Source organism: Stegastes partitus, unplaced genomic scaffold (assembly GCF_000690725.1).
Source record: "Stegastes partitus isolate 25-593 unplaced genomic scaffold, Stegastes_partitus-1.0.2 Scaffold1038, whole genome shotgun sequence".
Lineage (NCBI taxonomy): Eukaryota > Metazoa > Chordata > Actinopteri > Pomacentridae > Stegastes > Stegastes partitus.
In genome coordinates, this window is record NW_007578769.1 from 381,556 (window position 1) to 395,885 (window position 14,330).

General features: G+C 40.9%; 1 protein-coding gene and 1 non-coding gene across 2 annotated transcripts in view; both read right to left on the minus strand.

The window, feature by feature from the left end:
* Positions 1–11,693, minus strand: part of kcnh6a (potassium voltage-gated channel, subfamily H (eag-related), member 6a) — a 32,649-nt gene extending 20,956 nt beyond the window's left edge. The window contains exons 1-6 of the mRNA XM_008295348.1: positions 11,618–11,693; positions 7,500–7,730; positions 5,275–5,424; positions 3,907–4,010; positions 2,562–2,868; positions 1,266–1,468 (exon numbers count right to left, since the gene is read on the minus strand). Of these exons, the coding sequence (XP_008293570.1) occupies positions 1,266–1,468; positions 2,562–2,868; positions 3,907–4,010; positions 5,275–5,424; positions 7,500–7,730; positions 11,618–11,693 (1,071 nt within the window). The remainder of the gene's footprint in view (positions 1–1,265; positions 1,469–2,561; positions 2,869–3,906; positions 4,011–5,274; positions 5,425–7,499; positions 7,731–11,617) is intronic.
* trnac-gca (transfer RNA cysteine (anticodon GCA)) lies at positions 5,462–5,533 on the minus strand. Its single transcript has one exon. It is a non-coding gene; the product is annotated as a tRNA-Cys (tRNA).
* Positions 11,694–14,330: the final 2,637 nt, after the last annotated feature.

Below are 14,330 nucleotides of genomic sequence, written 5' to 3' on the forward strand. Positions count from 1 at the left end.
AAATCCAGTTATTTTATCACACTTTGCAGCATCAACGTCCTTTTTCCTTTTTTGGTACTCTGTCTGCACCTTCAGCTGCAGGTTTTCTCTTTCTACCTCTGTGAGTGTTACTGTCATGATCTCAGTTGTGATGGCAGCTGCTACCTGCGACTGTGGATGTCACCAGCTGTGTTGCTGCACTGTTTGAAAAAAAAAAAAATCTTTTGAAACGCGGGTGAAAACCTGGCATCGAGGGTGCCAGAAAAACAGTGGAATGCTGTAACTGCAACTGCACAATACTGTGTTGTCTGTTGCTAAAAAAGTCAGATTATGGCATTCATTTGTACTTGTGCATCTTTCAATGCTCTTTGTGTTCTTCATCCTCCTCTAGTTTCACTTGGACACGTTTACACATATCTGTGCATGTTTGCTATCTGCCTTCTTTGTAGAATACGTGTCAGCAAGTGTCATTTGATGGGATTGATTTTATCCTAGTGGCTTTAAACGGGATGTTTTGTAGATGTGGTGATGCAGTCTATTTCAGAAACAGCGTGCATTCATGTGTTTTGGACTTGCTCTTACTGTTACTACAATCCTTCATACTCTAGCTTTAATCACACACTGCAATAAATAAACAAATAAATAAAACAGAAATTCATCCATCACTAAGGTCTTTCTTCATGTCACTCTGCCCACAGATAGAGACAATGTTTTCCAGTAATTCCAAAAAACAATGAGCATCGATACAAAAGCAGTTATCTGCCGTCTTCTGCGTCATCCTGATATGAACGTCTTTCTAGCAAACTCCTGGGATAAGGGAAACTGTCCTGGGAACACGTGTTGTTATCTCACCTAATGGACTGATTTATTTTTTGTTTCAACAAATGCAAGTTTCATCTGGTTTCAAATGACTCTTTTCTACTGAGCTCCATCCTTGATGGCCGGTCAGCGGCTGCAGGCACAGACGTTATTAACCTTTAACCGATGAGGATGGATGACAAGAAGTCTGGACAATGGTACTTTTCTCTTCGAGACATTCAGTCTTCCAGCCAATCTCAGAGGTGAGACAAGTTGTTTCACTTCTCAGAGATAAGATAGCAGCTCACTGGGTGTAACGAATTTTTCAATTTATTATTGTTTTTTGTTTTTTTTTTTCTTTACATAAAACAGATAAAAAACAAAATAAGAAATGCCGCAATTAGGACCCCAGTAGCTGTGACAGAATGACTGAGCAAGCAGGGATTCATTGTCTCTCTTTTCCCCTGAGACACTAAAAGACACCTCACCTGTGTTACCTGAGTGACCTTCTCTGTGACGTTCTGGGTTCGGTCTTTAATCTTGCTGGGAGCGATGATTTCAATCTCGGTGGGAGAAGGCGGTCTCATCCGGTCCGAGCCGAAGGTGAGTGTAACCTGAGGGATCCGGCCGATGGTTCTGTGTCTCATAAGGTCTGAGTCCGAGGTGGAGTTCAAAACGCTGGGCTTCAGATCTGCAGGAAAAGAAAGGGCAACGAAAGCAGTGAGCAAAAATTGAATTACAATAATGACGTTATCCTTAAAAAACTGACGTGATTACTTTTTTATTGGTGCATGTAAAGGTTTTTAAGACATATACATTCAATTAAAGAGCATCTACACAAAATCTTTTGATTCCATTTTCAGTGAAAGATCAAAAACAGACACACAAACATGGTGAAAATCTAAGAAAATGTCACACAGAATGAGAAACCTGTATCTGCACAGACAATACAAGTTCCCTCAAAAAATACTTCCCCCCGAGAGGAAAGAGGAACAGATGTGTACTGATGTGTGATTGTAACACAAATGTATCGCAGAGGAATTGATCACTGTGTGCCCACTGGAATAACCATCAGGCAGCTGTACGTGATCAGAAAGATGTTCTGCGTGTTAGAAACCTGATACATCCAACATCTCTTTATGTTTTTTTTTTTCCTTGTCTGACAGAGAAAATGGATTTTTCAGTGAACGGTGATGTGAAATCTCCTAGCTAACACGTTTTTTGTTGCTTGTGGATAATTTTCCTTGCATTTTTTAAATCAAATTATTTTCTCGCAATATAGAAAATAACAATGTCAGAGATCCCCTCTGTGTCTTTAAATGAAAATCATTTATTCATGCTAGGATGTCACATGAGAAGCTTGGAATTGCAATAATTTAGGATTACCAACTGCTGTCTAAACCATGAGAGCAGGGCTCCCAGTGATGTATTCAATATTACTTATTAAAAAATTTGCTGATATCATATGAATACTAGCATGATTTATCTGGTCCCCTACCCCTACAGTTATTTTGTTGTGATTTCCTTAAGACCAATACGTGGAAAACAGCAACCAGTCAGCAGGTGTAATCTGATTTAGTGTCTTATATTCCTGTCTCAAGTTTAACTGGATAAAAACAAATGTTAAAGCCCACTGACTCACTAATATGAGGAAAATATGATTTGTGAAAAACTTTGAGCTCCCCCGAGAGACAGACACAGAAATGATAGCTTCATTTTACAAGTAATTCTATATTTTATCCACAATTTCATTTCCCCTCTGAGGCGCCGGGTCAGACACTCACTGCTGTTGGTCCGGGGGTCTCCGGGTCGGCTGTTCCACTCCGCTCTCATGCCGTCGATGTCATCCAGCGATGAGGCTCGTCTTAGGCTGCGAACGCTGTCCCTGGAGCAGCTTCGAGGTAGCGTCCCCCTGGGGAAGGCCATCGCGGGGTCCAGTCGGTCTGCCAGCAGGGAGCGCCGTTTGGTGGACTGGGCTGCTGGGGAGGGAGGGTCCAGGTCCTGCTCTATCAGGGCCTCCGTCTCAGACTGCATGCAGCTCTCCTTGGACGGGATCCGGAACTCTTTCAGAGGAACTTCCTCACTGTTTGGCTTTTGAGGACAGAGAGCAAGAGGACATTACTTTGACATAATAGAACCATAAAGAAACAGGATACTTGAAATTGTGAAAAACGATATCACTAATGGATACAACAATGCCTGGACGGGGACGAGTCTTTTTTCTTGACCTAAAAACATGAATCAATTGTGAAAAACATCATTAGATTCATATACGTTTCATGATATTTTGAACTTTGTGTTCTCCTTTACATTTCCACCTTAAATTGATGCAGAAAAAGAACAAACCGGTGCATAAAGATTCACTAGAATGCAGAAAATCAAGTGTTTGATCTCACAATAGTTAAATGAAACCTTTGCCCCATGGTAGAAGGTCATACATCTGCAGAGTCTGGGCACTTCATGCATTTAAAGATGGTTAATTAGCAAGATTGTTTTTAGGAGCAGAAAAAAACCACATACAGCAGCTTTGCATTTTGTTTTCTCCCTTAAATGCATTTGACTGTGTTTTGCACTTTAAGGATGCTGGACTGAAACAGAAAAGGAATGTCACTTCGCTGCCAGCATGTAAATTCCAACAGTCCCAACATGTAAATTTGCACTGATCCAATACAGTTCCTGTGTCAGGTACGGATCCCGTCAGGAAATAGTTTTACACAAGGTGAAATTCATCAAAACACCAGAGAAGGATAAACACAAGTGAAGGAAATATAAACTGAACAGCGGTTGATTTTTTTCCCCTCCGTTCTTCCATTTGGTGTCCTTTGGGCTGAGAAATGAGTCTTTGAATTTCAAGCACGTCTCGCTGCTGTTTGAGGCATATTTAACAGATGGAATTGCATATGTAAATGCATACATCAGTGAAAAGCCAACAGCAAAGGGGTTTGTTGTTGCTAAATAAATGGAATGTAAAACTTTCTTTGTTTTGTTTTATGTGCGAACTGTAAAAGCAGTGCAAACAGCACAATTCTGTCCATTCCTGGGATTGCTACATGTCACAGAATGCAATGCATGGACACATGCTAATGCATCGTCTCTTTTGTGATGCGAATGTGTGCACGCCAGCCTCACCTGCAGATAATCCACAACCACGCCTTCAAACTGGTCTTTGGAGAGCGAAGGCCGTCGCATTGACCGCAGCACCGGCAGCCTCATCTTCAGCCTGCGATTCTGACCTGAAGGAGAAAAGCTCAGCTCAGCAGTGATCAAAAACTACAGATTCATCTTCTCCACATGCAGCTCCAACTTTCTTGGATTAGACAAAAGTGACAAAATGCATTCTGTTTGTAAATCTGTCTGTAGAAATGCTAACTGAGTGTGTGAGCCAGCTGGTCAGTCATTTCCACGGGATTGGAAACTGTTAAAGTGGCAAAAGACAAGTTGTTTTTTTTGCTTTAACTTTTAATCATTATGAAGTAGATGTTGATTGAGTGGAATGACAAAAAATATTATGTTACAGATGACAAATGTCTGGTAATTTGGATCAATAAGAAGCTGACATTTAAATGTCACAATCATGGTAACATTTTATAAATGTATTTATCAGCAGTGAGTCTTAAGGGCTTTTACACCAGCCATCCCTCTACATTAAGATCTATTACTGCTGGCTTTTTAACCCTTACATGAGTTCATTGCTGTTATTTTTAATTTGGTTCCTTACTCAACATGCTTAAATAATTGGATTACATTACAGCTGTTTTTACTGATCTTGGAAAATCCCGTTTTACTCGCTGTGCACCTGCACTCTGCAAAACAGTTTTCATTCCTCATTGCTATGCAGGTTTTTAATTTCATCTCATTTTACTTCCAGCTGCTCCTGCTTGAGTTGATTCATTCATTTTTAAATTGTAAATGCTCTAATTATTGTTTTACTATCTCACTAGCTTTCCATTTCATATTTGTATTGTTATTGTTATCCAAGTTTCTTACTAGTGGCCATCATCTTTTATTTTATTACGCTGCAAATGAGGCCTGCATACCTTAATGCACACTGAATTTAAATGAAGTTTGAAATAATACATTTTGCACAATCTAATGGTGACAGAATACATATTATTATACCATCTGTGTTTAGATTGGTTCACTATGAGCCTCACTTTGAAACTCTGTCTGCCTTTAGGTATGGAAACTCCCAGGACATTTACAGCACAAAGAACAACCAGAGTAATTATGGAAACTCCACCCGGCAATAGAAAAAGAGCCCAATTGTCAGAGGAAATGATAGAAACTGAGCTGTAGCAAGCAAGGGACGGGCATTTAATTGGGTTGAAAGTTGTCAGTTGCCATTTTAAAGGTGGGAACACGTGACGTATACTAATTAATGTAGATTTCTAGAAGAAAGTAGCTGGATTTACAGCTAGCAAACTGAATTTTATCAGGAGGCGAGAAGCACGGCACTGCCATCAACATAAAACACATATGGAATTGTAAAGGCTTTACAGTAAATCCATCCTTGAGCGACTCGCTGCCTGAGGCCGGATTTCTTCAGAGAAGGATCGATGAGCTCCTGGTAGTCGAGGATGAACATGATGACGAGGCCTTCCTCGTTTTTTACGGGGACAATGTCCACCAGGCAGGGTCTGCAGGTCCCTGTGGACACCCAAACACAAGGATTCAATAGGAAAGCAGGGGGCACCCGGATTTGAACCGGGGACCTCTTGATCTGCAGTCAAATGCTCTACCACTGAGCTATACCCCCCCATGTACCAAGTGCGAAGAAAGGTTAAATGAGCAAACATGTCTGTCAGGTCTGACTTCACCTTGCAATCAGTGTGGTTTAAAAATAGCAACAGGAGAGAGGGCAGACACACAAACACACACAGAGTGGACTATACATCCACAGTGTCTGCATTCAGTCCCATTCACATAGCCACCATGAGGGAACTCGCACAGAGATTTATTTTGGAGGTAAAGAAAAGAAGAAAAAAAAAAGCCGCAGACTTGTTCTAAATCACTTTTTTTTTTCTCCTGCCTGTTCAGCCGGGGAGCCCAGTAGGAAGCAGGAGACAAAACAAATAGATGCCGTGTGGATTTGAGCTGGCATGCTGATCGCATTTCCATGACAACAGCACTCCAGACTGCACGCCTCACGCCCCAGTGGATAAAGTAACAAAACATACATGTGTGTTTATGTCTGTGCATGGACGTGGACAGTAAATGTACTTGGGTGGAGTGTTTGCTTTTCTCCAACATGTGGTTTTCAGCTCGGTGGCTTAATGCCAATGAGAGATAAACAGGTGAAGAAGGATTTAACTGCTTGGAGGCGAAGGAGATCAAGGAGGTGAAACGCAGACCTCTGCAGAGGACGGTGCGTTACTGACAGCCGAAATGAAGTCAAGAGGATGTTGTTGAGCCTTAAGAGGAGATAACATTCAGTAAAATACCACCGCGTGAACTGTGGATAAATGCTTAACCTTCTGAAAGTCAAAACACCCATGAAAACCACTAAAATGACATCATTTATCAGCAAGAAACTGTAAAAATAGAAAGAATAATTCAACCTTAAACTTTCTGATGATACTTGAACTTATCATCTGTGACGTGCCATTTTGCCTGGAAAAATAACCAAATATTATGATATTTCATCAAATTCAATTTAACCTGTGTCTTATTCAGATGTTCGCTAAAAACATAAATCATTTGAACTACAAACTTTCTGTAAAAACAAAAGAAATTCCAGGCTCCCCGACGCAACCGTGAAGCCATTAAAGACTCCAACATGTGACCAACGTCCACGTGACAAAAATTCAGGGACTTTTTGGCTGAACTGCCGGCTGTGTTTACACAGAGTCGATAGGAGATGGAAGTATGGAAACGAACATAAAATAAGCAGAAAATGAAAAAGGAATTTGCAGAAACCAAAATTGGAGGGCCTTTTGACTTTGTCTTCTTTTTTTTTTTTTTCGTTTTTTGGTTTTAATTGAAAATTGAAAAAACAAATAGGCCGTGTAATTTTATTTTTTCAAAAACCAAAACCGGACTGTGTTTGATTGGTTTTTCATTTTCTGATTCCGACACCTGAAACTGTTATTCCATTTTTGATTTTAAAACAAAGGACATAATCTTTTTTCACATCTTTTTTTGTGTTTTCGTAACACTAATGAATTGGGGATGATTTGTTGATGCTGGGAGCCAAACCAAGTGTGCATCAATAAAAACATGGCTTAAGAAGAGATTAGGAATATGATGCTGCGTCTGCCTGCCCGCTCTCTCTGGGTGGGTGACTGTGCCGAGAACACACTCTGTGTTACTAATTACCTCAGAAAACAGGGAGAGGCTGGTTTTTAAAAGCTGCCTACATGTTTCTGGAATGAGGTGGATTGCCTTGTTGATCTAAATGATTTGTACCAAAATCATCTCTGTGCAGATCCTGACACTTTAGCCTGGTTGTTATGAAAATGAATGCACTGATCAACACACATAGGATATTCTAAAATGCCTGAAAGAAGCCCAAATAACTAATTGGTGGTTAGTGTCCTGGTCTGGATTCTGTCCAATCAAGAGGACGACACTGTGGGACATATGGGTGATTATGGTGACAGCGTCTTCGTAACAGTCAAGCTGTCCAGCTGGCCTGGTTTTCTGACGGGCAGAAGGCTCCTTCTCAATCTGAGGCTGCAAACAGGCTTCTCAGCCTTCCCTCTCGTCTTGCTTCAGGGTCTTACCTTCCTTGGAGTAGTAGAGGATCTCCACCTTGCGCTCCTCAGAGCCCAGCAGGGCCTGTCCCAGCTGGGAGAGGGCGCTCTTCATGGTGCCGGGCCCCACCAGGAACTGGCAGGTGCAGGGCTGCTGCATGATCTCGGCTCTGGTAAAACCAAACATCTGGCAGAAGCCTTCGTTGCAGTAAATGATGCCGCAGTTCTTCATCTGGGCGTTGGCGATGAGAAATTTGCGATCTAAAGGGTGGAAATAAAGGCCAGCGTCATGTGATGATTTCAAAAGGAAAGAAATCCAAGGGGCAGGGCAGTGACTGTGGATGGAAGTTGACCAGGATCAGAAAAACGTATTGATCCACGCTGGGAAAATGTTTGAAAAACTGGACTGTTTCTCTTTGTTTCTTGCTTGAATATTAACAATTAAACATTATATAGTGAGATAAATCTGATAATAACCAAATAATATCCATTTTAATGACATAAATGCATAATATAAACATTTCTTTCATTTGTAAATTTAAAAAAAAGAAACATCTGCAGCAGTTGTATGGGATCCTGCTATACAGGAAGTCTACACCCTGGTTCAAACCTTTGCCGAAAGCTCACTTGAGCTGAACATCGCAAAAAACCAAGGAGCTCTGCCGTGGGTACATGGGGAAAAACCCAGCAGATCTACTTGTATCACTCAACATCCAAGGTCAGTCGGTGGAACAGGTACAGAGTTTTAGATTTCTCAGAACAGAGATCGATACCTGACTGTCCTCCTCACAACATGCTGACTCTGTCTACAAAAAGGCACAACAGCGTGTCCACCTGCTCAGGAAATAGAGAACTTTTAACATCAGCAAAGACATTCTAACTCTGGTATATAGATCACTCATCGAATCCATCCTCAGTTACAACATTTCATCCTGGTTTAACTTTCTCACTGCCAAACATAAAGCAAAACTCTCCAGGATAATAAATCAAGCCAGCAAAATAACTGAAACATCTCAACACCTGTACGGGCACTCTGTGATGAGGAAAGCCACCCTCATTACTGGGGAACCCTCCCACCCCCCTGCACTGTCCCAACATTACATTTACAAAATATCCTTCATCCCATCTGCAATAACTGCCCTTAATAAGAACACATAGACTGTGCTTGTGTTTGGCCAATAGATGCTTCAAATATGGATCCGGCTGCAAAGAAGCTTTAAATTGATGATTCACACACATCTTTAACAAGTCAGTCACCTCCAGGTGGAAACCCAATATTAGTGTCACCAATTCAACATCCAACCAGATATGAAATGTGGTGACAATCTCCCCTTCTGTTCTATAAAGCGCAGAAAGGTGTTTTTGCAGAAATGTTTGATGTCACAGTGAAGCTGATCTTTGACCTTTTGGTCATTTGCTCTACATCTCTGAACTTGTAACTGCTTATTCTGCATTTAGACCACAGATCAGGGAATCAGCTGCTCTTAAAACATTGCTCTGTCCAGGCTGACAACAAAGGGTAATCGTGCTGTGGAACAAGCTCCAGCGTTACAGTGAGAGCAGCTCAGTCGGTGCCTCAGCTTGATAAACTTTAAAAATCCCATCCAGTCATTTGTATAATATTCTATCATGTCATTTAAAATGTTTTTTTGTCTTTGTAATGATCTATTGTCTCTTTTAATGTTTTATTGTTGCTTTTTTTTTGTTTCAACATTTAGGATAGATATACAGAAGCTGAAATTATAATGTTTCCACATTTGAAGGCATAAAAAGCATCAGAATTTAGCTTGCATCGGTGCCTAATTAAAGTGATCACATTTGATTCAGTCACTAAACGAGAGAATATTTACAGCACATTTACAATTACACTGATTACACTCTGTTTAAGCTGTAATCAAACAGGCTCAGATCAGTGCAGCGTGTTGGAAATCTTGTGCATGGCTTTGTGTCTGACATTTTAATGAACTATTCTTCATGCTCTCCACTCGACAATCAGCTGAAGTGGAACTAATGAAGTCCACCTTTCCATCGTGCTAATGCTATTAGCGTCACAATTTCTCCAGAGGGACTGAGAGGGGGCAGGTGGGCTCTTCAACCTGAGAGCCTCTGCACCGCTCTCAGGCAACTTGTGGGAATTTAGTACAAACGCACAAAGAAATAGGTTTTACACGCACGTTTTTGAATGACAAAAGGCTTTCTGTTGTAAATGAATGTATATTTTGGCAAACAAATTCTTTCATGGTGCAAAGGTGACAAGTCTTCCTTAATATTATTGTAAAGTCTAGTTGCAGTATTAAACAATACACCAGTTAGGGAGGAGTTCATTTAGTAAAATTTTACTAATAAGTAATTATACATGAAAATACATCATCGTGTTTGATGAAAAATGGCAACAGTCTTTTTTTTTTATTTTGAGAAGCTACAATGATGCTACTTTGATAAAATAACTCTCACAACAAATTGCTTGTAGCCAAAAATCTCATTTTCTATGTTTGGATTTATATCATAAATGACTGAGCTGAACTGCAGGTAGTGCAGAAACTGTGCAAATTGGAGAAAAACTCTCTAATTGGATGGCACATCTTGGGAGCACTGCTGTGTCTTTCCACCAGTACGTGCTGACACTCCCTACAGGAGGTCAAACCACCTCCGTCTATAATCTCTGCTCATGTGGGAAACACTGGGGCTCAACAGAGTCAGCTACAGCAGTAATGGTTTCTCCTGGGATGTCTGATCTTTGATTGAAAGTTTCTCTGCTCTCCTTTATAGTATTTCTGAGCTCATATACCATCCAGCTCCTGTTATTGACGGACTGTGGCACCGGCAAACAGCCACTACGGCCAAAAACGCGGATGCGCAGAGTGAATTAGGGCAGTTTTGTTCGAAAGCTACTAATGGAGGAGTTCAATGAGCTGGATGAAAAGTCCACACGTAACCTCTGCAGCGTCTGACTGACCTCTTTTGTTATGTTGCTGTGGAAGTGGGTTAAACAGCTGTTTTGTGTTTGCAGCCCACACAGATGAGAACAGAGGTGGAGGGGGGGGAACGACACTCTTCTCTTGGCTCTTTAAAATAAATGGGTGAGCTCCTCTGGTGGAAAAGCACATCCTGTCCAAAGTCATTATCTGGGGCTCAAAGCGGAAACGCTGATCGTCACACTGTTGCTTAGCAGCACCGCTGTGGCACGTGCACTCACCTGGTCACGCATGTGCATGTGGCTGCGCGTGCACGTGTACATTGAGGTACAGTAGGGGCATTACATAACAGAGGAACTTCGCAGATTTGAGTGTTATTGGCCTCAGATTCTGTTCCATCAACTGTTTCTCCATATTTCCAATCAGGATGGTTGTTTTCAGTCTTGAGGGTAGACGTGTGATGTTTTGTAGTGTTTTTAAACTACAAATGATATTAACAAAGACTTAAACGTGCAATGTGGCATGTGTAAAGAGCCAAAAAAAAAAAAAAAAAAGAGCTTTAGGTAGGAGAGGAACAAAAACAAAGTCGAGGTCAAAGTCGCCATCACATGCAACATCTGTGTTTTATCAGTGATTGCAGGAGAAAGGAGTTCTTTTTTTTTTTTTGTGGAGCCTCTTTGTTGCCAGTGGAACATGTGAGCTAATGGAACATATTGTAAGGCATAAGGTGAGCGCTGACAAACAAACACATGCAGGTGCAATAACCTTCAAGCATAAAAGCAGCAGCGGGGGTCTGTTACAAGCTATAATAATGTAGCCTGGCATTAAAAAAAAAAAAAGCCTGTCAGTGTGCCACCTGTTCAGGTAATAAGAGGGACCAAATGATCTGAAGAGAAAACGTGTGAAAATTAAAGGATATGAAGCCAAATAAGAAGGTTTCAACTACATTAACAAACCTGAGATTAAATATTTATGGCACAGTACTATTACAGATTGTGAACAAATAAAACTGAGTTCCAGTTGAAAGACTTTTGTGCAGATTTATCGTTTTAATTGAAAGTATTTATAGGCTACATTAATATATCAAGACAATCTGGGTATAAATGACTATGCAGGGTGATAAAAAGTGAAATATAATATGCATTTTGTAAAATTTCTTCGTTTTTGTTGCCACTTTGTGGAGTTTAAAGGTCACTACAGACTTCTAACTTGACTCATTTCATGCGCACTTACTTTGCTCGTCGAATTTCCTGATGATAGTGTCCAAGTAGGTGTTCTGGAGCGCAACATGACCGCGTCTCACAGGCATTTTGGTGCTGACAGAAAACACTTCTCCGACACATGAACCTTACTAGTTTTAGAATAAACCAAGCAGCAAAGAGATCTCAAGAGCCACCGGCGACAAAAAACACAAAAACGGTCCGTTTCCACTGAGAGGACGAGCGTAAAAAGCGGGGTTTCTCTGGCGTCCCTCGGAGGCTGCAGCTGATGTGGTGAGGGATGAAGCGCTGGAGAGGATGATGGAGAGGAGGACTGGTTGCCAGGGAGATGGCAGATGCAGGATGTTGCACGCTGATAATGTTGAGGGAGGAGAAAAAAAAGTAGGCTATGAAGCTGGAAACATCTTGTGAGTGTTCAGAGAACCTGTTGTGGGAAGAAGTTGTGCCGCAGCGCGCAGGATCCGTCAGTTTGGTTCAGAAACGCAGCTTTCTCCCTCAGGTTGGACTCTGTCAGATAAGGACGCCGGAGAAGAAGCTGCTCTGAGCCAGATCCCCTGATCCATCCCCCTTCACCGCCCCCCGGACCAGCAGGAGCGACTGTCAATTCAGCAGGACAACAGCAGCAGCGGTAGTCTGGCTTTCACAATAAAGACCTGCTTCTTCTGGGTACAGGTGCCAAAACATCAATATTCAATTTAAAAAAAAAATATTTCACAAATGTTAATTTGTTCTTTAACAATATATAACTACAAAATGACACTGTTTCACTCTATATAAATCTGCTAAAATGTAATAATGTAATCTAATAATTTTACAGATTTTCCCTGTTTTATGAAATTAGAGAAAAAAAATCTAGTAAATAATTTAAACATTTGTTCTTTTACCATGTGTCTGTAAAATTACATAGTTTCACTGTATTTAAATTTGGAGCCTATCCCAGCCAACGTAGGGTGAAGGCAGGGGACACCCTGGACAGGCCACCGTAATCTTATGGTCATCTGTGAAACTGCACTCAATTTCATCTATTATCTATCCATCCATCCATTATCTGTACACCGCTTAATCCTCACTAGGGTCGCATGGGGCTGGAGCCTATCCCAGCTGACTTAAGGCGAAGGCAGGGGACACCCTGGACAGGTCGCCAGTCTGTCGCAGGGCCACATTTAGAGACAGACAACCAAGCACACTCACATTCACACCTACGGACAATTTAGAATCACCAATTAACCTCAACATGTTTCACTGTGGGAGGAAGCCGGAGAACCTGGAGAGAACCCACGCTGCACGGGGAGAACAGCAGAAAGATCCTGGTGCCCCCACTGGGTCCTGAGCCGGCGACCTTCTTGCTGCGAGGCAACAGTGCTAACCACTGCGCCACCTTGCAGCTCTGAAAATATCACATTAAATTAAAAATCTTTTTTAGCTTAAATACAGCAAAATTATATAATATATTGTAGGAGAAGAAAAATTGTTTGTAAAAATCTAGATTTCTGATGGGGACATTATGTACAGTTTTGGTCTTTTTCTACAGTCTACGTCAAAATTAATATTTATCTTGTGATTTTACTAAATATTGTATGCAATTTAACAAAAAAAAGGCTTCGGGTTAAAATCTTTATAACAACAGTGAATTATTTGTATAAATACAGCAAAAAATTGTGTTTAAAACAACATTTATTTTTTCATAATGCAGCTAAGTTTGATTTATGTGGTAGCCTAATATAAGGCAATATTGCATGATGTGATGCAAATGTGACAAGTTGTGTATTGCTCAAAAGCACATGTGGAATTTTTTTTCCCCCCAGAAAATTCAAAATGGTGATAACTTTCATTGTAAATTTTTTCCACAGCTTCTTACTGCTCCTAAAGCTTAAAATGTTTCATTGACTTACCAACCATTCATAGTTTTTAGGCTTACATGTATAACTCAACTCTTTTGATGTCTTATTGTGCTTTATCTGCACCACATAATACATATGACTTTGAGGCTTATGGAGGTGTTTTATTTTGAAATTTGCACCCTGAAGCTATGGTTATTGCATTATGGGTAACTTGACGGTGGTCTGACACTGACAGAGTGCAGACCCCCATCAGTCTACTCTGCTTCACTCCACATCACAAGTCTCTGGGCTCAAAATAGCAGCATCCTCTCCCTCTGTGGCTGCCATCACACTTGTGGAGTATTATATTAGTCTATAGTAGCGATAAGCTTAAAATGGCACTCTTATGTGGTTGTGGGTGTATTTACGATGACTTTATGTTTTGTTTTTTTCAAATCTCTGAGAAAACAAACATGTTTGGTTTGTGTGCTAGAGCAGCTCCTGTCTTGTTTTGAAACTGAATTTTAGTGGGAGAAATGTAACAAAGGCAGAGCGGGCCAGTGTTATGAATCACAGCAAACTGATGAGCTGGATGAGTGCCATTAAAACAGAGAGGGAGCTGTCAAAACAAACAAGAATCCGAAATGAAAAATGAAAACAACTCGACTGTAAAGTCTGCCGAAGAGACAAAGCAGGCTGTTTTTTTTTTCACAGCCTGTGAGACTGGAAACTTTCAGTCTGGATTTTACTGCAGATGTGAGAAACATGACTGGATTTGAGTTACAAATGTGGTTAATTCAGACATGGCTCAATTCAACTTCAGTTTTCTAACTTAAAGGTCTCAAAGAGGAGACAATTACCTGGCACCGGCAGAGAATTCAGACACAGAACAGACACAGTCTCTGT